Source organism: Pagrus major, chromosome 11 (genome assembly GCF_040436345.1).
Source record: "Pagrus major chromosome 11, Pma_NU_1.0".
NCBI lineage: Eukaryota > Metazoa > Chordata > Actinopteri > Spariformes > Sparidae > Pagrus > Pagrus major.
The window spans coordinates 31,365,179-31,387,542 of record NC_133225.1 but is presented as its reverse complement, the minus strand read 5'-3'; the positions used below and the strand labels follow the sequence as shown (position 1 = coordinate 31,387,542).

The window sequence follows — 22,364 nt, the reverse complement described above, 5'->3', positions numbered from 1 at the left end:
GGCGTCAGAAGGGGGGTATCTACGACAGATGAGCTCAGAAAAACAGGGTTGTTTAAAATCACGCCCACAGAAAGAATGCACACCTGCATGAACACCACACAGCCCAAAGGCTCTTTGAGGTTAACATATGTATATGTGAACCACTTCCGTGACTCAGAGAGGTTCAACTGAGTCAGGTGTAACACTGCAGAGGTTATTAGATATAAGGATTGTGTGGCTTGTTTTACTACTACAACTTTTTAATATGACTTCCTTTAAAGATGTTTACATGTTGTTCTTGTTTTATTTATCATAATATTGAAAAATAGTCTTACCAAAAGGTCCGCTGAGCTTACAGTCCTATCACATCATCACATCTCCTGCAGCAGATGGAGATCAACCAGGTTGACGTGAAATTTACATGTTCAATTATCAGTTTTTCTGAGTAGTTTATGAACTTTTGGTCCATGTTAAAAGTTTAAAAAGTCTATTCTTGACAATGGAAACTAAACAAACCATTACCATTTGCTGAGGAGGATCATGTGATCAGACGCACCAGAACAGCTACTAACTGGAGGTTTTTAGTCAGCTCCTGTTTCCAACTTTCAAGCTAAATATTTGTTCATGGGTCATATGAACAAACAAAATAACGTCTTAACATTTACAGCTGCAGACTTGATGGATTACTGGTGAAAGAACCCTTTTATTAACATCTCACTAAAATGTACAACTCAACAACCTGTGACTAATGCAACAGTAAGAACCTCATGACACACATTATAATTAGTCATCAGGTCAGCAGTTATTAGCAGTGGTGAAAAGTAGACTAACTTACAGCAGAAACAGACAACGGTTTCAAATTCTTGCCTCCTAGCGTGTCCCTGCTGTTTTACTGTTGTCAATGATCTGCTTAGTGACTGTACCCCAGGGAAGCCACCTCATGTATCTATGGACTCTCCAAGATACACAAGGAAGGAGCACCCTTCAGACCCATCATCAGCAGCATCAACTCAGTTACTTATAACATGAATATGACCAAAATACCAAAAGAATGTTGGTTTTGACCGTCTCAAGTTGGGGGGGTAAGAGGAAAACACATATCAGCGGAGGAACAGACTTTGACACAACACCGGAGTGCTCTTCATCAAGTGGATGCTCATCCGTCACTCTTGTTTTACCTCAGTTTCTATCACTCTCCCTCTTCTCCTTCTTTGCCTCCTCTTCTTTTGCAGTGTAGTTTCCACAGTTATTCCAGTTGCTCCACTGTTACCTGGGGAGAGTGGCCGGGGAAAACAATGTCTTTCTGTCTTGGATGCACCATGGCAGACACACTTCCTTTGTGACGTAATGTAACCTTCATTTTTCTGTAGCCAATACACTGTGCAATCAGTGTTAGCTTCAGAATGATAAATGAAGGCAAAAAGGTGTAGTATATTGTGAGTTAAATGTTCAAAATATTCTCATCATTAGATCACATCACATCATCTTTTTCCTCCGCAGATCAAGTTTACTCAGACTGTCATGAAACTTTACATGTTCATATTTTTATTTTTCAGAGCATTTTACAAACCTTTTGCCTGTGATATAAATTAGAAGAGTTTATTGTTGAGTTATTCATGCAGATTAATCAGAAAGGCTTCTTTGATGACACCTTGTAAAAAAGAAGAGCAAAGCATCCTCACAACAATCTGTTCATAACTATTTAACACTTATAACTGCAAACCTGATGGATTATTGGTAAAAGAAACCTTTAATTAATGACTTACTAACACTTACATCATGTTGGGTAATGCAACAGTAAGAAACTCGTGACTCATTTTATAATGAGTCATCAGGTCAGCAGTTATTAGTGGTGGTGAAAAGTACAAAGTACAATTTTGAGATACCATTTTCTGCTACTTTATACTTCTATTCCAGCACAATTCAGAGGGAAATATTACACCTTTCATACCTATATTTATATACACTTTTATACATTATACATTTGTTTGATTACTTAAATTATATTTTGCAGACTTAGATGAATAATGTCTAATATAATCAACATAAAAATAAAATAAAAGCAGCAAAATAATTTCAGACTGCCCACCTAATAAAGTATAGTCATTGAAATTCATCCACCTTCTGAAGGGGGCCTATTGTGCTTTTTAATTTCTTTCCTTCAGTGTTTTATATACTTGATGTTCTTGTGCATGTAAACTGTCTTGAAAGTTAAAAAGGCCAAAGGCACCAACAGAAACTCCACTCTCCAACAGAAAACACTGCTCCTGAACTGCCTCGTCAGTAGTCCGCCTTTAATTCTGTGACTTTGTGGCTAGAGACACACGATGTCTCAGACATAACTACAACTCAATAATATGTAAAATATTGCTCTGAAATGGACCATTCTGCATAATGGGTACTTTAACTTATGCTTATACTTAAAAATGTTGCTTTTGCATCGGGTCCAACGGCATCTTAAAGCTTCAGTATCTAACGACCGTGGGATGTGACACAACAGTCTTTCTCCAGAAAGTGTTTTAAAGGGGTGTTCATGATGAATTAAAGAGCCTTTTGACAAAAACATCCTTCTTAATGGCTTGCTAGTTATATATAGGCAAGGCAAGGCAAGGCAAGGCATCTTTATTTATATAGCGCATTTCATACCAAGGCAACTCAATGTGCTTTACATAAAGACAAAACATAAAAAAAAAAAAAAAAAAGGAAGCATAAGACAGTATATATAGACTGTTCATGAAGCATATGTAGCCATTTTTAATCTTTCATATATTCTCAGTACTCAGACAGCGGTACTGAGGCAACACAAGGTTCATTACTGAGTAAAAGTTTTCAGTTGGACCGGCTTATGGGTTAGGATTGGAAACAGGAATCGAACAACTTGGCCCACATCGTGTAACGTCTTAGGATTTACATTAAGACACTTCCATATAAGTAATATGGATCATTTCAAGTCGATGTCCTGGTGCAAATAGGAGCTGTGGTCCCTGTGAGTGAACCAGTGCTGTTTCCGGTCTCAGGACACGTCAGTGGCGTGGTCTGGTCAACCAGTGTCCTCTCCCAGGGCTGAGAATCAGCAGCCAGGAATGTGATGTGAGTGGGCACAATGACGCTAATCCCCAGCAAAGTTGTTCTTTTTCTTCTCCGCTCCCTCTCACAAGATTTCCTTAATCGGATAATCCATGTCTTATTAAACAGGCAACGCAGATCATAGATCGAGGTCTGGGAGAAAAACATTGAAACGGAGCCGGGGTCATTCATGACGGAGGAGTCTCGGGACACTCTCACTGCTTTAATGCAGTGAATGAGCACGTGGATTTATTCATTAGACCGCAGCATCTTGGCATGTTGTATGATGGTTCAAGTGTGTGTGTGTGACAGTGTGTTTGCAAACAAGTGTATATGTTTGTGAGCTTGTGATTGTACACTTGTGTGTGGGAAACCCAGGAAATCCAGGCTCCCATGCGCCAGCATCCATTGTGTTTAGTTTCCTCCTCTCTCTCTCTGAGTGTGTGCGTGTGTGTGTGCATGTGTGTGTGTGTTTGGTTGCAGTGCTTCCCTCTCTCGTGGCTCTAATGAGAAGTAGGAGGACGTCCGAGCCAGAGGATTGCACTTGGCAAAGTTAACTGGAAAGAATCTCATGAATGGGTCAGGGGAGCTGTGTTGGTAGGATTTACCATTATTATGTCCCCAAGCAAGAAAAATTAGTTTTCCATCCAAACTCTACTCACCCTCTTCCCGTTTCCTTCCATCAAACCTGTGTGTGATGCTCCTTTCTTCAGTTACAACAGAACAGTGTGTGCAGAACATCCACATCAAGCAGCTCAGTGCAGTAAATAAAGACTGACGATCATATACAGTGAGGAAGAGCTACAGTCTCTTAACACTTTGTGATGTTGACTGTATTGACTCTTTTTGGCTCAACCTCATTTCACTTTCAGCTTCATTGTCCCCAAGAGAGGACAATAAATGTTTAGAGCCACCATAAAAGACATATTTTCCATCACCTCTCATAGTGTCTGGCTGTGAAGATACAATAGTTTAAGTGTTTTGTGCAGCCCAGTCACCAGAATAAAATGTTAACATCATACATTTCTACAATTTTTACATTTTTACGATACAATTTCAGTTTCATTTTATTTGCGTTTTATGAGTTTTCTGGGTCTCTGTGGTATCTTTTGTTCTGTTTCCCTCCACACCTGCACTGCGTCTCCTTCGTTAACCCAGCCCTGTTCCCAGTGTTCTTTCTAGCCTTTCAGCTCCTTCCCTGTTCCTAGTGTTCCTAGTGAGTTTCCCTGATCCTGTTGAGTTTCCCTGATCCTGTTGAGTTTCCCTGATCCTGCTGAGTTTCCCCGATCCTGTTGAGTTTCCCTGAACCTGTTGAATTTCCCTGAACCTGTTGAATTTCACTGAACCTGTTGAATTCCCTGAACCTGTTGAGTTTCACTGAACCTGTTGAATTCCCTGAACCTGTTGAATTTCCCTGAACCTGTTGAATTTCCCTGATCCTGCTGAGTTTCCCCGATCCTGTTGAGTTTCCCCGATCCTGTTGAGTTTCCCTGATCCTGTTGAGTTTCCCTGAACCTGTTGAATTTCCCTGAACCTGTTGAGTTTCACTGAACCTGTTGAATTCCCTGAACCTGTTGAGTTTCCCTGATCCTGCTGAGTTTCCCCGATCCTGTTGAGTTTCCCTGATCCTGTTGAGTTTCCCTGATCCTGTTGAGTTTCCCTGATCCTGCTGAGTTTCCCTGATCCTGTTGAGTTTCCCCGATCCTGTTGAGTTTCCCTGATCCTGTTGAGTTTCCCCGATCCTGTTGAGTTTCCCTGATCCTGTTGAGTTTCCCCGATCCTGTTGAGTTTCCCTGAACCTGTTGAGTTTCCCTGAACCTGTTGAATTCCCTGAACCTGTTGAGTTTCACTGAACCTGTTGAATTCCCTGAACCTGTTGAATTTCCCTGATCCTGCTGAATTTCCCTGAACCTGTTGAATTTCCCTGATCCTGTTGAGTTTGCCTGATCCTGCTGAATTTCCCTGATTCTGTTGAGTTTCCCTGATCCTGTTGAGTTTCCCTGATCCTGTCGTTGTGCTTCCTGATATTCCGTTGTGTTTGCTGTTCCTTGTGTATCCATGATCCTGGAATAAAGTTCTTCAATTGATCTGCCTGCCTGCAGTCTCCTGCATTTGTCTGCTCTCATTGTGACATCTAGTTTGTATCATTTTTACATTCAGAGCCGACTTTCTTAAGAAGAAGGTGAAACTTTATCCTTCACATACGGAGTGCAACATATTGAAACTTGATCTCTGCATTTCACCCATCCCCCAGGAGCGGTGTGAAGCCATCATACACCCGGGGACCAGCTCCAGCTCTAAGTCAGTGCCTTCATCAAGGGCACTGACCAGAGAACTACCCCAATATCATGTTTTTGATGTATGTGGGGGGAGACAGAGCACTCAGAGAAACCCCACACAAGAATGAGGAGAACACAACACAAAACTGAAAATAAAGGAAAAAACATAAAGTTTCAACATATCAGTGGTTTGCTCAAACATACAAAGGGTGGTTCTCTGGGTTGTAATGTGCTTAAATTTGAGACCTTTGATGGCTTGATTTCTCAATTATTTTACTTTTTATCTCAAACCCAAGTCTGAAATCTCTTTTGTAAGCAAGACCATCATAAAAAGTTGTTGAGAAAATCACATGAAACAAAACAAAATCAAACACCACAAATCTTCACTTAAGTCTCACTGTATGCACAAGCTTTTCAATATTTTCCTTAAAAGAAAAATCATTCATCAGGTCAGTTATCAAGTTTATAACTGGTGAAAACACCTGATTGTCTTCCCCTGAGCACTGAGAATATCCACAGTGTTTGTAGGCTTCCTGCTGAATTTTCTCTGTTTATGAAGAGCAACTGAGAGAGAAGATGGAGGGTAGTTTATTTTGTTTGTGCTTCTCAGAGCATTGAAAACATTTCAAGATTAAATGGCAAACTGTCTTTCTAATTACAACAAAAATGCCCCAGTTTCTGGTAATCTACAGATCTCCTGACTAACAGTTGTAGACTGATTTTTCAGGTCTGTTGATCATCCTGAGAGACCAAGATGCTGTTTAAGCAAAGACATGCAGATGTTTTTCAAAAGTAATTTTCAATTTTTGTATTGTATGAAGATGGAGCCAGAAAGCTTAAAGACAAATATACACAACTAAACATGATGTCAGCAGTTTTAGGATGAAAGAAATGCTCTTATGTGATTTTGTTGATGGGACGTCCAGTGTGTGTGCAGAGACATCAGTCTGTAGGTCAAAGTCTCGTCATCCAGGTCTGTTTTTCACAGAATGTATCAGCCCACCTCGAGTCACCATGATCCGCTCTGTTTTGGAGGTTATTATGACATTTTGTGCCGGTTTGAAGGTGTTTTCTCTCAGCTCGTCACATTCCATCTGCGTGGACATTCAGATGAGACCAAACACGCAGGAGCGGCAGGAGGAGGTTAGTAGGGGTCACTGCTTTTCTTACACAACATTCAGTTCATTGACCCTGTGTACATCTGTGCTGATGTACTTGCAGGGAAAACACAACATACAGACACATTATAACACTCCTGCAGTGGGGAAATCCGTGTTGAGAAACAATCTTGTGGGAGGATGTTTTTTCTCAACTAATCAGAGTTTCAGTGTTTTTGGCTCTTGCTGAAGACCTCTAAGAATTGTTTTGTGTTTCACAACCTTGTAAAAGCTCTGTTTTGTTACCAAACGTCTTGGAAGAACATTTCAGTACTGTAAGCATCTGAGAGCTCGATGCGTCCATATGGACTTAATAAAATGTCATCCTTCAAGATGAATTATGTTCTTCGGCTTTGTTGATGACAGTGAGATGGTCCTGGGAGACTGAAAGTGGAGCAAACAGTCTGTACTGTGAATTTGCTCTGGATCCAGAACACAAATCTAGAACAGCTTGTAAGATTTCACAAAAAAACAACCATTTGAAAAACATCAAAACACAAGATACAAAGGAACGTTATACAGAGTTTATCAGCTGGTTTATTAAACAGTTTTTCAAGAGTTTCTAACTTTCTGATGTCACTAAGTCACTAAATTCAAACAGGTTACACCACATAAACTGGTTCTTACATAGAGATAAGTTGTTACTATACATTTGCACCCAAATGCCAGGGGCACCTTTTAGCTAACTGAACTCACTGACAAAGCTATGTTAGCTTGCTGCTATAGGCTACCACTTGTTCAAAGGAAGAGGCAATATGGTCAAGATGTCTGACCTGAACAAAATGCTCAAATGTTCATGATGTAAACTAATTGATTTACCAGCCAGATCAGCCTCAGGAGTCTGGATGGATGGAGTCTTTGGCGACATTATCAAGTTAAAACTGTATTTTGATATGCCAGCAAGCTAGCAATTCATCAGCATTAGCATGCAAGTAACGTTTGCCAACATTAGCCAGCTAAAACCACAGTCACAATATATAATTCATATGCTTTGCAGTAATGTCAGCTTTGACTTTGGCCTTTATGTTGTGTTGCGTGCCGGTCATTTGTAGCTATGTTCCTGCTAACCTTAGCTAGCTTGCTCACTAATGTAATTGTTAGCAAGGTACTGTCTGAGTGGATGTGTTAGTTTGCTAGCTTGCCAATTTACTTCATCAGCTAACACGATTGATGATGCTAAGCTACATATCATGACAAAAAGGTATTGTTTTTAGCCAACAATAAAGGAAGTAATGGCACAAGGCAAAGGTGTATAACTAATTATTGCTTTTCATAAGCTGAGAGCAATGCAAGGCAGAGGTGGCTAACTAGCTACTAGCTAGACAGTAACTTTATTCTAAATATGATTGTGATTTATTTTCCAGCACTTGTTCATTACAGTGTCCAATGCCCAGCTGCTCATTTGTGCCCACGAAGTGCGAGCATTAGCAACAAGATGATGTCTACCGTTTAATAGCCACTGGTGTCATTAAAAACAAGGGTTTACACAGAACCCCTTTATGTTTCAATGTTGTACCCTCATTTAGTAAGTTTTAGTCTAAAACTAGCCGGTTACAGGCCCATGTATGGGTCTAGACCTTCAGTTTGGGAACCACTGATCCAGGAGACCAGAACGCCTTCATTTTCATGGTGAGAAAGTCTCAGTTTGTTCTCAGGGGGGACGGCCTTCCATTCCGAAACACCTCCATTGCGAAACCCCTCCACTCCGAAACACCGCTGTTCCGAATCCGACTTTCAAGTTCCAATTACTTCCCAATAGGGTTAGGGTTAGGGTTAGGGTCGGGTTCCCCAATAGCCTTTTCGGAATAGCGGGGTCTTTAGAAAAAATGGGAAACCCCGCCATTACGAAGAATGGAAGTCTATTTTCGGAACAGCGGGGTTTCGGAAAGGCGGGGTGTAACCGTTCTTCTTCTCAGGTACATGCTGCAGACGTATGTTTGATGTTGAGCTGCAAGTTCACCACTTGTTTGGCTTCACCCACACACAAAAATGCACTCACTTAAACACTGGATACAGAAAGAGATATACAAACATGCATGCAAATAAATATAAAGACTTACACACGTCTAGAAAGTTGCACACATGCACTTAAGCAGCGGGGTTGTGTTCTTCCTCCTACGCTCCAGTGTCCAAATTCCAGCAGGGTTTACAGTAAGGGATGTTATGACACACGGGGTCAATGGGTAAGCAGAGCGAGGGAGGGAGCGGGAGCAGTAAAACTATCGTTAACCCTGCAGAGCGGCCCGCTCGGCTGCGTCACGGCTCAAATCTCCCCTCGGCGGCGTTTGACTCAGGCTGCTGATAGACGTCTGTTCCGCTGCAGCACAGCTGTAAACGAGGCCTGACAAGGCCCATTTCCGCTGGCTTATCTCAGATTGTGTGAGTGTTTGCGTTGGCACTCCTGAGCCGGGTGTGTTTGATCATATCGGAGAGTCCAGCAGGTGGCAAACACACACACGCACACACACACACACACACACACACACACACACACACACATACTGTTGTAAATTTCTCGGTTATCAACAGAAAGTGGAGTATTGACATCCTCCGCAGTGATTGCACACAATCAGGATGAATCACAAAGCTAATAGATGAGGAAGGAGGGAGGTCGACTGGTTTATCATTTACTCGTTGAAAAACACAACCTTGATGGTTTCATGTCAGGGCACGATCTTGTTGTGTTGCCATGACAACCTGTCACTCAGGATGCTCTGCATGCCACAGCACTTCCAGCTGCTTTACCGTACACACGTACACACACACACACACACACACACACGTACACACACACACACACTCTCACATCACTGATGAATGTTTGGAAGTCGGTTCTTCCTGCAACAGGACTTGAAACATCCCTCCGCACTTAGCTCCACACACAAACATACACAATGATAAGGCCCCACGTTTGTTTTGTTTTCTTTTTCCTTTTAAACCCCCTCCGTTCGTTTGTTAGATTCCTCTGTTGGGGGGTGAGGAGGTGGGTGAGGGGGTGAGGAGAGAGACAGAAACATGTATAACCCACAGAGGCCCTGACACCTTCCTCACACTCCTGACTCTTTCACAGAGACAGTCCTCGCCAGGCACAATTTGGTGGTTTTAGTCCAGCAAGAGCAGTTTGTTTCCCACTTTCTACCAACAGTCATCACTGTTTGTGTTTTGTACTGTTTTGTGTCTATATTCTTTTTTGGTCGGGTGTGTAAAAAGCAAGGGACAGGCATCGTGAACTGGTTCAGGCTATTGGTCCAAATAAAAAACATTAGTCTTGGTTTACTGTTTCAGAGTGGTTTTGTTCTGGTCCAGGACATTTCATGGTCTTGTTGGGGTCTCTGAGGGTGCTGGGAATGTACCTGAATCAGGACTGATTTGCTACTTTAAGCCAATTATTTGAATATTTGGGGATCTACCATTTCATGCTACTCTTCTTTGAGCTGTTCTTCCCTTTTCCCCCACCAGCCCTCTCCCAGTTTCCATCACAGTTAGGTTTACAGTCAGGTTATCTTGAGACAAGACTGCTTTGTTTATCTAGATGTTCTCCTTCTCTGTGAACAATAATACAGCAAATCAAGTCTGACAAATTCAGGTTGAAATCAGGTCCCTTGTTAGCTGAAGTTTAGGCACGGCCTCAGATGATACCCACTCATTTCAGTCATTCATGAAGTTTGGGGGAGCTGGAGGAGAAAATGTTGAAAATGTAAGAGGAAAATGAAAGTCAGTCTACATTGGTAGTATGAGTGCAATATACTGTATATTCCAGCCCATATCGATGTTGAGCAGCACTACAGTCAGTGAGCAAGTAAGAAAGAGATGTCGCCTTTAAATTCAAATGAACTAGAGTTGTTTGTCAGGGCAGATTCTGGCCTGTTTGCCCTTTTGACTTGATGTGTTCCTTGAGATTGGAGGGCTGTTCTACTTCTGTAAGCGTTTGAGGACTTTCTGGTTGACTTTTTTTTTTCTAAATGTTTGCATTTTTTTGGTCTCCAACCCAGAATGTATAGGGACCTAAAACAGCAATTATAGTGGAACTCACTAACATAAACAAAAAGGACAAATGAAGAAGATTTGGAACGAGCTGGCAAAAAGAAACATGTTGTTTGTATTAAAACGTGAAGTTATTTGTCTTGTTGAAAATACTGTCCACAGAAATGTCTGTTGACTGGGTTTTAGGAGGTGCAGTACGTTGGATTCAGATCTTTGGCTTCTCAGAGTGTAAAATCCACAGGTGTTATTAATTACATTGATGACAGCAACCAGCGAGACAACACGCACAATATCACACATCTGGACTTAACAAAGCTATTATGACTGCAGCCATGATGAATGTTATTGATTACACCTGTTATTAAATGTCAAACTGGCTGCTGTGAAGAACAGCTGTTGATTCACATTCATACAAATCTTCAGTTCTGAAACAAAGAGTCTTAAACTATGAAACTGTTCTCTTCTTCTTCTTCTTCTTGCTCTTCTTCTTCTTCTTCTTCTTCTTCTTCTTCTTCTTCTTCTTCATAGCTCTTCCTTACAAACTCGCCAATTGGTCAATTTTTAAAACTGGGATTTCAAGTCTAGCAGAGCCATCAACATGTAGAATGACACTAAACATTATTTTACAGGCAGAATGAGTGATAACTGTGTGTAAAGTCTTTTGTCAAGCCAGCAGATACAAAAAGTGTTTCTTGTTCCAGTTTCTCACATGTGCACAGTTGCTGTTTTTCTCTGTTTTATATCATCACATCTTAGTATATATATATATTGGACGGTTGGCTAGAAACATTTGTGGATGTCACCCTGAACCTCAGGTACGTTTTTTTTTCTTCTTTTGGGCAGTGTCTTCTCTCGAATTTCTACTAAAAGCTCATAAACTTCTATTTCAACATTAATTGTTCTTGCAGCAGTCCCATTATTTGGTACTCTTTTTTAAAAACCCTCTGGAGTGATTGCAGTAGATTCAGATCACTTGTGTGAAGATTAAAACCTGCATCAGGCCGTACTTTGTGCCAGAGTTTTGCTTGCCTTTCAACAGCCGGGTGCCTGCAGGTTTCATACCTGAGCCCGTCTATACAGCTTAGGTTTGTCCTAGTTCATTTCACTGGGGAAAGAGGTATACTTCAGTTTCAGTCTCTCTGAAGAGGCATTTTCATGATTATTATCCATTTATTAGTGAGTAGTATTAGTTGGCATTCCCCATAGATACAGTGTATCAGTTTTTGTTTATATTTTGATGTGGTTTGTAGGCATTTACCTGCCACAGTCTTTATGTGCCATGTCACTTTAAAGTTGTATCAGTCATTTTTGCCATATTAATGTTTTTGTTTTCTTGTGAAACACTTTAAAATGTTTTGTGCTACATACATATTATTACTACATGATTTTAAAGGTGCACTCTGTAGTTTTGGGGAAGAGATTTTTTAGTTTTTAGTTTTCTGCCTAAGTAAACTTAATAAACAAACTCTCATTGTTTTCATGACTGAATAAACAAACTGACACCTTTCTAACTTCAAACAGCATTCTGGGATCTTATTTTCCTCTGAGAACAGCTTGTTTATTCACTTATGGAAATAATTAATATTTCTGAGTTTGTATCATTACCTCATTAATACTGTAAATATTCAAATTCTGAGTTTGAATTCCTCTCAAAGACTACAAAGTACCCCTTTAAATGACTAATTCAAAATTGAGAATTGATTGAAAACAAAAACACAACCTTTGTGACGGCCCTGATCACATGTTGTTAACTGAAGTACATTGTGTTTTTGCTGCCTGACTTTGAACTGTACAAGTTTGTCTTTTCATTGTTACCTTAACAAGCTTTATGAGCTCTGAATACCAGAATGATTGCCACACTCATGATCTGTGTTATCTACACAAGTCGTACGGTATCTGCTCTCCACACAAACAGTCACTGCCATCAGGTTTTTTTGGTAGCAGATGTGTTCATAACATCAACATGAGGCTCCTTCTGAACAACACTGCCGGAGTCCAGCTGACATTGACCCCGACGTCGCTTCTTACATCAGCTGCTCTGTTTTTCTTCCGTTACGTAACTTTATAACTGGGTCTGATGGCCTCTCCATATGCACTGTGGTGTGTGTGTGTGTGTGTGTGTGTGTGTGTGTTGGTGAAAATAAGTACAGGAGCAGCTCTCTTACTCAGGAGACTCGTCCCCCGCTGGCTTTATTTTTAGAACCTTAATACGTCAATATCATCGCAGTGCAAACACTTAGTATAAAATATCATCTTTAACAAAATTTACATTCACATAAAACATCTCAATAAATACATCTTCAACAAAAGAACTTGACAAATATCGGATCATTCATAATATATCTCTGAAAAAGACTCTACAATGTACAATAATAGCTAGTAATACCTACATATAACAATTGAAACCCGTATCATACAGTATGAAAATATCCAATTTACAGGAAAAACATTGTACATAACTCTTTTCCATCAACTTTCTGTCAACTGTTTAAAGCAAGTGTATAAAAATCCTCATTTTTAATCTCTTAGAAACTCAAAGTTAGCGTTCAAGCTACTATATAGACCTTAAAATCTATCTTAAATATGATAAGAAGTACAACAACGTCATTTCAGTCAGGATATGGTGTCCAAATAAATCTCTCCAAAATCAACACTTGCCATCATTTTGAGTTACAAAACTGTTAAGGGAACAGCTCAAACAGTAAAAATACAGGCATTCAACAAAAGGAAAATCCACAAATAGCCGTAGTCACACATTCAAGTTGTGCTACAGCTCGACAAGAAAAGTCTGATATGTTTATGAAAATAGGTTGGCACATTTGAAAACCGGCTACCTGTTGACTACAGCAGGAGCGGGGAGGAGGAGGAACCCCCAGCCTGATGTCGAACCGTCCTGAAAAAATGTCCTCGAAAAAGGTTTTGCACACCAAAACTCATGAAGAAGAAGAAGACACGGGTCAAAAAAGCACCTTACATTCAAGAGGACCGCTACCGTTGAGCGCATGCATGAGGACTACATTAAAACAGAGTCACTGTGTGTCTGCTGCTCGGCCTGTATTAATGTTTCATCAAAGCATGCATGTAAGAGCCACAGGCTTGCAGGCAGTGCATGCTAGAACAGATTAGAGGAGAGTTAATGGCTGTGGTAAGCCGTACTGAGAGTAGCATGCTATACCATAAAATAAATCATCTGGGTTTGTACGAGGAAGCCAGACTCAGAGGTTTGGGTGTCTCCTCATGAATAGCAGTTTTTCTTGTCCCTTACCAAAGCAGCTTTAAGTTCATAAAAATAGTAAAACAGAATATTGTTAACCATAGAAAATATTTCTTAATAATAAACAAGCACGCAGAAAAATCTTTTTTAAATATAATTCCATGAGGAAGGAAGTCACACTCGCACAATACAGAAAATAAGTTTTCTAAGTCATGCTTCAACTCCACAGAGATACAGACTGGTGTGGCTAGCTACGCACACTCTATTGGCTACATACACTATCAGGTCAAAATAGGATCCAGCTGGCTACAGCATGCAAATGGTGGATAGGCTGAGACGAACCGCTTTATTGCTACACTTTGACGAGGAAGAATCTGGAAGTCAAGCATCACAGGGAAACAGACAGCAAACATGACTGGAATGCAGCAGTGGCATCATGCACTTAAAGAGCAGCTCGGCTCAGGGAATCAAGAGTCTAGCTCATGTGCCGTTGAAAAGGTAAAAGTGAAGGGGGCAGAAACGGTCACCGACCTGGAAATGATTGAAGGCAATGCCCTGTCGCGTTTTGGCAAGCTGTTACCAGTAACTGCCTTTTACAATTGTACATTTGGCTTTAAAAATCTCTCCTGCGATTAATTCATCCATCCAATAAAGGATCTAAAAAAAGGCAACAAAAGAAATGGCAAGAAACTCATTGTGAGGAGTGGTCGCGAAGGCAACAGCACTGATTTGGCTTCACACTGAGAGAAAAGGGGTCATCTAAGTTGTGAAAGGAATTTCCGGATGTGGTTGTTGAGCGAGGCTTGCGTGCTACACTATCAATCGTGGATTGCGATGTGTTTTTATGTTTTCATTTAGTTTATTGTCGTTGTGGACACAGTTTTGGGTGTCGACACGGAGCAACGTGGCTAAAGCATCCTGTATCCTGTTCACGACACCCCGCCGTGTGAGACAACAAACAAACCTCGAATGTGGAGGGAGAGTCCGCGGGTCCGAGGCCGCCTCTGACTCCAGGCCCGAGTCCATGCAGGCCTCTCATTAGACGATCGGTCTCCCACAGACAGTAGAAGAGTGGAGAAGGCCTCTATTGTTTCCTCTTTTCACAAACTCTCTCTGCTGCTGCCATTTTGTTGTTATTTTCCCCACATCCACTCTCATTTTACAGCTTTTCACGGTCACCATGGAGACAGCATCTGTCACACCATTACCGTGGGGACAGAGGGCAGGTACCTGGTGGTGCTGGTGGAGGTGGTCGGTTTGGCCATGCTCACGCTCGGGGTCCTGATGGTGGCATAGGTGGTCACCGTGGGGGCAGGGCTCAGCCTGGTGCACACGCTGCCGTGGGTGAACGCGCTCGACCGGCGCTCGGGGTTACCGGGCTGCTGCTGGCTCTGAGACGCCCTGCTGCCCTGTCTGCGCCCCTCCAGGAAGTATGTGAGCATCTGACCTTTGCCCTTCACACTGACCTGGCCACGGCAGACAAAGTTATAGTAGTCTGCGATGAGGCGATGAACGTCCTCGGTCACCTGGAGAAGAAACATAGATGTCAGTTCCTCATATTCTGAAATAAAGAATCTCTTCTACCACCGCCAGATAAATCACTCTGTAATTCGCAGCTTACATGATTTTTTAAATCTGGAGTTTGTGGCGACTTTTGGCGATCATTTGACGTCAAGCAGCAATGACCGGCTGGCCAGAGCTCAAGGAGGTGCAACTGTAGTGTATAAATAAATAAAAGTATGGAGGAACCTCTGGCGCCATGAGCATGCTGACAGTGTTTGTGTACTTACTCTTTCTGCCAGAAGGGGGAGACAATAGTCATAATACTACAATTGAAAAATATTGTTCTTGGTGTCAGGTATTATAGATATTGTATGACTTGGGCGAGCTCATGGTGATCTTGGGGTGCGTTCCTAATTGCATACTTTTTCTTTTTACTTTTAGTACGTACTGCAGCTAGCCTTACAAAATACATACTGTTGCATGCAGTATGCATACAATTGGGACATACGACAGTGCGCCTTGAACTTGGACCCTCTTGCTCCTGTATCCATTGCAGCCTTAGCACAAAATTTTGGAGAACTAAGAACGTAGTACTTACACTTAAATGTGCTTTCATCTGTCACTGCGGTGTCAGTCATTCTGTCAAATGAGCTGTCATATGTTTGTGCTCTCTGCTTTGTTAATATTTACGTGACACACTGTGACATATGTGACCTATTTTCCGCTGTGCAGAGGATTGTGGGTCAGAACAGCCAGGAAAGCATGCTGGCTTGCATACTGCAACATGTGACCGGATGTAGTAGGACATTCTGGTATTTTTGTCATACTGCATTTCACATACTTCGTATTGGGACAGCTTAGCATAAGGACTGGAAACAAGGGCAAAGAGCTAGCCTGACTCTCTGCCTTCTAACATGTTGACCGCCCCCTGGTGGCTGGTTGCAGTATAGGTCATAAACTCCACCCCCTCCATGTCCACGTTAGCAGATGGGTCACAGGCCAAACTAAAAAATCAAAGTCAAATACATTTTTCCAAAGATGGTTTCAGTCATTTTAAGCCTTTCCTCTCATATGAATGTATATGCAAGTGTTCATTTCTCTGATAAGTTTTGTTAAAATAATAAGGGGATGTGGCATCATGATTGACGGCTGAGCCCTGCTTGTGATTGGTCAGACGGGTATATGGGCAGTCCTTGATTATGCCGCTCTACTGCCTGATCTGTATTGCACAGACTCTGGCTCCAAATGACGTCACCAGCGCCCGTATCCGGGATATTTTAGCTTCATATTTGTACAGTGGAGGAAGTGGAGATATTGATATGTATATATATCATTCCAGGCTACTTTTATTTGTGTTTAATGTGTTTTCTGGGTTTTGTTTTGTCCTCCACACCTTTCATGGATCAGCCTCATCAGCCCTGCCCTGTTCCCAGTTTTCTCCACAGCCTATCAGCTCCTTTCCCGCTCTTTTCTTTCTTCACATCATCCCCCTCACCTGTGTTTTTTCACCTGCACCTCATCCCCTTGTTAGTGTAGTCTGTATTTCAATCCAGTCATTAGTCTCTGTAGCGTCATCTGCTCTGTTAACCTGTTCCTGTTGTTCATTTTAAATAAAACTTCTCCCATTGATCCGCCTGCCTGCTGTCTTCTGCATTTGGGTCCACCTTCTGCTCTCAGCGTGACACATACAAAAGAATCTGTGGTGTTGGGACTATTTCTTGACAAAAAACAGTTTGTTCATCAACGCAGCGCTCCGGCACGGTGTCTCAGACTGCAGCGTGAGTTGCTTGATATGGTGTGAGACAAGTTTTAGATCTCTGTGAAGTCACGACGGAAACCAACCTGGCAACTTCACTGTAATAACAGGCCTGACATTCACTATGCACAGCTGCTGTATGCCAAGAAACTGTTCCAGCAAAACTAAAAACTAAAGTCTCCCTTCAACCACAACTAGTTGGTTTTACATTCATGTTGGGATGTTTTGTTTTTTAATTCAAAGACCAGTTTTTGCAACTTAACTGTATTTTTTTCTTTGCTCTCTTATGTGTGACAGCGGAAGCATATTGCTGCCATGACATAGAAATAAAACCAATCAGTATCATGTTCTAACATTAAAACCTTTAATGTCATAACAAGATATTTTCACGTTATTATGAAATAAAAACCTAACGCCATATAACAAGAATGTATAAAGAATATATATAAAATATAAATATGATACTTATGTTGTTAAAACATGAAACATTTCAAGTTAAATCAATGTAAGTAATGTTACAACTTGAAGAGTTTATCTCGTAACGTACCTGTATCTTTCCTTGTACTCCGGTGCTGTCCATCCTGCTCGCCACGTTCACCGTGTTTCCCCAGATGTCGTACTGAGGTCGTCTCGCTCCAATCACTCCTGCAACCACCGGTCCAACATTGATACCTGAAATTAAAACAACCAGAGCTGAAACAAAGCGGATTGTTTTTTAATCAAAGTTTAAGATGATTTTTACTGAACTTCCTATAACGTTCTAATGCCACCAAAGCCTTTTGTATTCCCTAGTGCATGAATTCATCTATCATCTCCACAGCAGGTTCTGTCTTGTGGTTCGAGTCCAAGTCAAATCTCAAGCCAGTGTCAAGTCAGGTCTCAAGTCAGGAATATAAACACTTTCCTGTCAACACTGTCTGTGGTGTTTTTAAATATCTGACACTAACTCTTTCCAACACATACAGTAGGTCTAATGATGAAATATTCAAGGTGTGTTGCTCAGCCTTCATCACTCTCTTATTTATCTGTCTTTGTGTTGGGTTTTACCAGGTCACACCTTGACACTTTGAATGTTTTTGCTTTCACAGTCTTTACAGAATCAGAATAATTTTTGTGACTTCAGTCTCAGCTGCTCTGTCAGATCAGAATTAACTTCTCTCATTTTCACCTTTTTTCATAAGCAAAATAAACACATACATCAAAACAGAAAGTATTGATATTTTCAAAGATCGGTGTTCCGTCAAAGTCATAAAGAGTTTAGCAAATGCAATTTTCAGTGGCCGCAACATGTGATCTATAAAACTCCTCAACCAAAACCTGCTTCTGTACTTACTAACGTACTAACATACGTCTCAAGTGACCACTTGTGATCAGAACGGGATTCACTGTACACTCACCTCACTGGGATAAATCGACACAATGTTTTTTACACAAAGAGACAGAATTTCATGTAGAGCATTTGCTGAATTTATAACAAGGCCTTAATAGTTAAGAATTTGTCATAGACAGCATTTCACAAGGTTTATAAAGTTTCTCCAATCTCAACAACTCATAAAATCAATTGATTTTTTTTTTTAAAGGAGTCTAGGGATTTTCTCCACGAGGAACAAAGAAGTAGTCTATATTGGTTACTGTATTTGTAAAATAAAATGTTGTCACTAATTGAGTGTAAATGGTAGGGCTGTCAAAGTTAACGCGATAATAACGCGTTAATGTAAATTCCTCTTAACGCCGTTAAGGTTTTTAAGGCATGCATGTTATGACCCTCAGCCCGCCCTGTAGTTTGGGAAATTAGGAAGCCTTGCAGCAGTAATGTTGTGGATGGTAGCAGAAACAAACCTCTTTGAGCAGAGATGGATAAAGAAAAGGGTCTTCTGAATGGCAGGTTCAGCTTCAAAGCTCTGCCAGATGGTTCTTTCCACAAGAACAAAGTTATTTGCATTTGCTGTCGATGTGAACTGAGTTACCACCGGAGTACTGATGCAGAGAGCCCTCCTCCCCCCTCGCCAACCACGCAGCATAGTTTGCGACAGAGATGACAACTCTACATGAGACAAACTTACAGCGGTAGCTAAATGGGTGGCTACAGCTTGCAGGCTGATTAACATTGTTTAGTTAGTGTAAAGCTGGACACTACATTGTGTTAGTATTACTAAGGAATTCTAAATGCTGTATCGTGGACAACTGGACATGTTTCAGTTTCTTGAAGATGTTTCACCTCTCATCCAAGAGGCTTCAGTTCTAACTAAGTGGATTGGAGTTGCAGGGAGTTGCAGACATTTGCATAAAGCAAGCATATTTATCCACTCCCATGTTGATAAGAGTATTAAAAACTTGAAAAATATCCATTTAAGGTACATTAAGAACAGAAAAAAATGTGCGATTAATTGACGATTAATCACAAGTTAACTCTGGACAACCAGGCGATTAATCGCAATTAAATATTTTAATCGATTGACCTAGTAAATGGTGATATAAGATGAAACAGTGTGTTCAAACAGCTGCTAAATGTTGGCAGGTAAGACACACTTTAGACACGGAAGCAGACAGGCTGGTACAGCCATGCTGCCAAAAACTGACGCTTTAAAAACTTAATGCATTGCATTTAATGCAGAATTTACAATAATTCACAAATGATGTAGAATTTGTTGTAAACGTTTCACAAAGTCTTTCAAGTTTTTCATGCAACAACTCACAAAATTGCATAATTTGTTAAGGGAGTCTGGTGATATTGTGGTTACTGGTTCAGTGGTTGGATCACTTGAAAATAAAACAGTGATTTTAACTGAACCACTGTGATGACATGTTTCTGCGTCATCTCCACAGTCCTGCAGGTTCTCAAGGTTGGACAGCGTGTAGACCAAATAAAACCAGGCCAGACTTTGTTTTTTCTCCACTTTCTGGAAATCCAGCATTACGCAGATTACCAAAAGTTACGTTTCTGCAAAGAGGGTTCAGCCAAGCACACAAACATATGGAGCCCCACAGTCTGCAGACAGGATGGCACTGTATACACCAGGCTACACCGGGATTAAACAAGGGCTCCTGCTGCAGGCTCCCCACAGGATACCCAACACAATGGAACCCAGAACTTCAGGTCTCGCTGTGACGAGCTTCCTGGAAGGAATGCTCTTTCTGTGATGCATTTCCTTCCAAACTTACCGGCACTGAGCGTAGATGGTGTCCAGTGCAATAGGTCAGAAGGTCTGACACCAATGTTTGTATAGACCAGTGTGTGTGTGCATGTGTGTGTCTTTTCACTCACCCACTCTCAGGACAAAGTCGTTGTAGGACTGGTAGTTGATGGCATCCAGGACGTCAAACATCTCGATGGCAAAATCTGACACTGTGCATAAATGTGAGGTGATGGACTTCTTCGCCTGCGACTCAGAAAAACACACAAATATCAAAATGTATGCACAAACAAGCAAGTTTGGAGGTTTTTATTCCCTGACATAATTATATGTGTTCTATGGGTGTACCACCTGAAAATACTCTCAAAAATGCTAAACTCCTAGGGGATCTAAATATAGCTACTGCATGTGTGTACCTTGGAGGCAGTTGTAGGAACCAGCCCTACTGCAGCCATGTATGTACTGCCAATGGTCTTGATTTTCTCAATATCCCTGTAGCACTCTTTGTCCATCAGCTGGAGGGAAAAATAGAAGAAAAAAGGGATAAAAACAGGTTGAAATTATTACTATTACATATTTCAAGTTGAATTGGAGTAAATTGTCGGTTTAAGTTCATACGTATTATAGGTTGTGTGTAATGCAATTTAAAATTGACTATTTTTGCATGTTTGAGTAAATTAATGCTTCATGTTCCTGATTATAGATTGAAGCAGGCCAAAAGTCATCTGTAAGTAATTCCTCATTTTGAAGGACTTTCCCAGCCGCAACCATTGCTTATTATATTGCATCGATAAACATGGTATTTTTTAAAGCCTCAACCACAGCCGCAACGTCATATTTGAAATTGACATTACAGAGGTCATATTTCCCTCTAAATTCTCCAGAGGAACAGCAGGCAGACGTGAGACCTGCAGCGAAAATATATAAAAGCTGCAGATTTACTACGGAACTAAACATTTACTCACCTCATCAAAGTCAGCGATGATCTCATTGAGCAGCCGGAGACACTCAACGCCCATGTTGTTTCCGTCCAGCTCGATGTAGAAGTCGTTGAAGTTGGCGATGGAGGCGAACAACACGCCGACCTGAGCGTAGGACTGGTAGTACAGGTCCTGGAGGGGAGAGGAGTAAAGTCAGAACTGAACTGAATGGGGAAAAAAGGCAAATAATGGCACTGTGGGAAGAAGTTAAAGGGTCAGTTCACCATCCATCCATATACATAATTGTAGTTTAAGCGCACATGTGAAGCAACCTGTAACTACTTTTTTAAATACAGTTTGCTGACTCGCTTGCTGGTTTATCAGCGCTTTCACCGTCATCTCACAGTGTTCCTTCGTAAATGAAACTGACTGAGGGTTGTCACATGTTACAGTGCTACAGATAGTCTGGAACTCGCAGTGGTGGAAGAAGTATTCGGATACTTTAGAAAAAGTAGCAAACGACAGTGTGAAAATACTGCACCTCAAGTAGTCCTGCATTCAAAACCAAGTTAAAAACAGCAAGAATTATCTGCAGGTTGACTTGAAGTATGAAGAGTATAAGTAGTCACAGTGCAGTAAAATGTCTACTGTTATATCTGATGTTTTTTGATTCATTAATTATCAATATTACTACTGCTTCATGCTGTAGATGCTTAAGATTGAGCTCATTTGAACTACTTTAAATACTGTTTGGTAGTTTTATCTATAGCAAGGCATCATATTCTGCATATACGATCATCACATGTTTGTAGTGTGGCTCTCCTGTGAGAACCACAGATCTTTAAAAAGTTTCATCATCCTGTTTCCAGCTTTATGACGAAGCATTTTCCAGCTGATCCAACAGGGCTTTTAAAGAGTTGATTCAGCTGAAGAAGTAGAAGTAGAAATTTGAGGTACTTGAGTATTTTCATTTTATGCAGCTTTATACTTCTTCTTCACGACATCTCAGAGGTTAATATTACACTTTTTACTCCACTACATTTATCTGACAGCTTTAGTTACTTTTCAGAATACAGTTTTTCATCCCCTTATTGTCCAGTGAAAACCATGTATATCCAAATGTGCTGTTTTGAATGTTTGTTATAAGTTGAAGGATGAAGAGTTTCTGTATGCAGCAGTTTGCTGTGAATGTTCACAGTGTGGTATTGCACCTTTACTTGAAAAAAACACCATGGGAGGCATTAACCTCTGCTGAACAGCTCCTTATGACATTTAATTTGCCTTCATGAAGGAAAACAAGGACAAACATTATGTCCTGTACTCCCATTGTAATTTATCTTTAGGTTAATTAGAATGCAGCATATTTGCAAAA

The 22,364-nt window shown here is 40.9% G+C and overlaps 1 protein-coding gene across 1 annotated transcript in view; it reads right to left on the bottom strand.

The window, feature by feature from the left end:
• Positions 1-14,875: 14,875 nt before the first annotated feature.
• LOC141004311 (adenylate cyclase type 1-like) overlaps positions 14,876-22,364 on the bottom strand; it is a 50,661-nt gene continuing 43,172 nt past the window's right edge. The window contains exons 16-20 of the mRNA XM_073475742.1: positions 21,038-21,184; positions 20,489-20,587; positions 20,204-20,318; positions 17,486-17,610; positions 14,876-15,205 (exon numbers count right to left, since the gene is read on the bottom strand). Coding sequence (XP_073331843.1) covers positions 14,876-15,205; positions 17,486-17,610; positions 20,204-20,318; positions 20,489-20,587; positions 21,038-21,184 — 816 coding nt within the window. The remainder of the gene's footprint in view (positions 15,206-17,485; positions 17,611-20,203; positions 20,319-20,488; positions 20,588-21,037; positions 21,185-22,364) is intronic.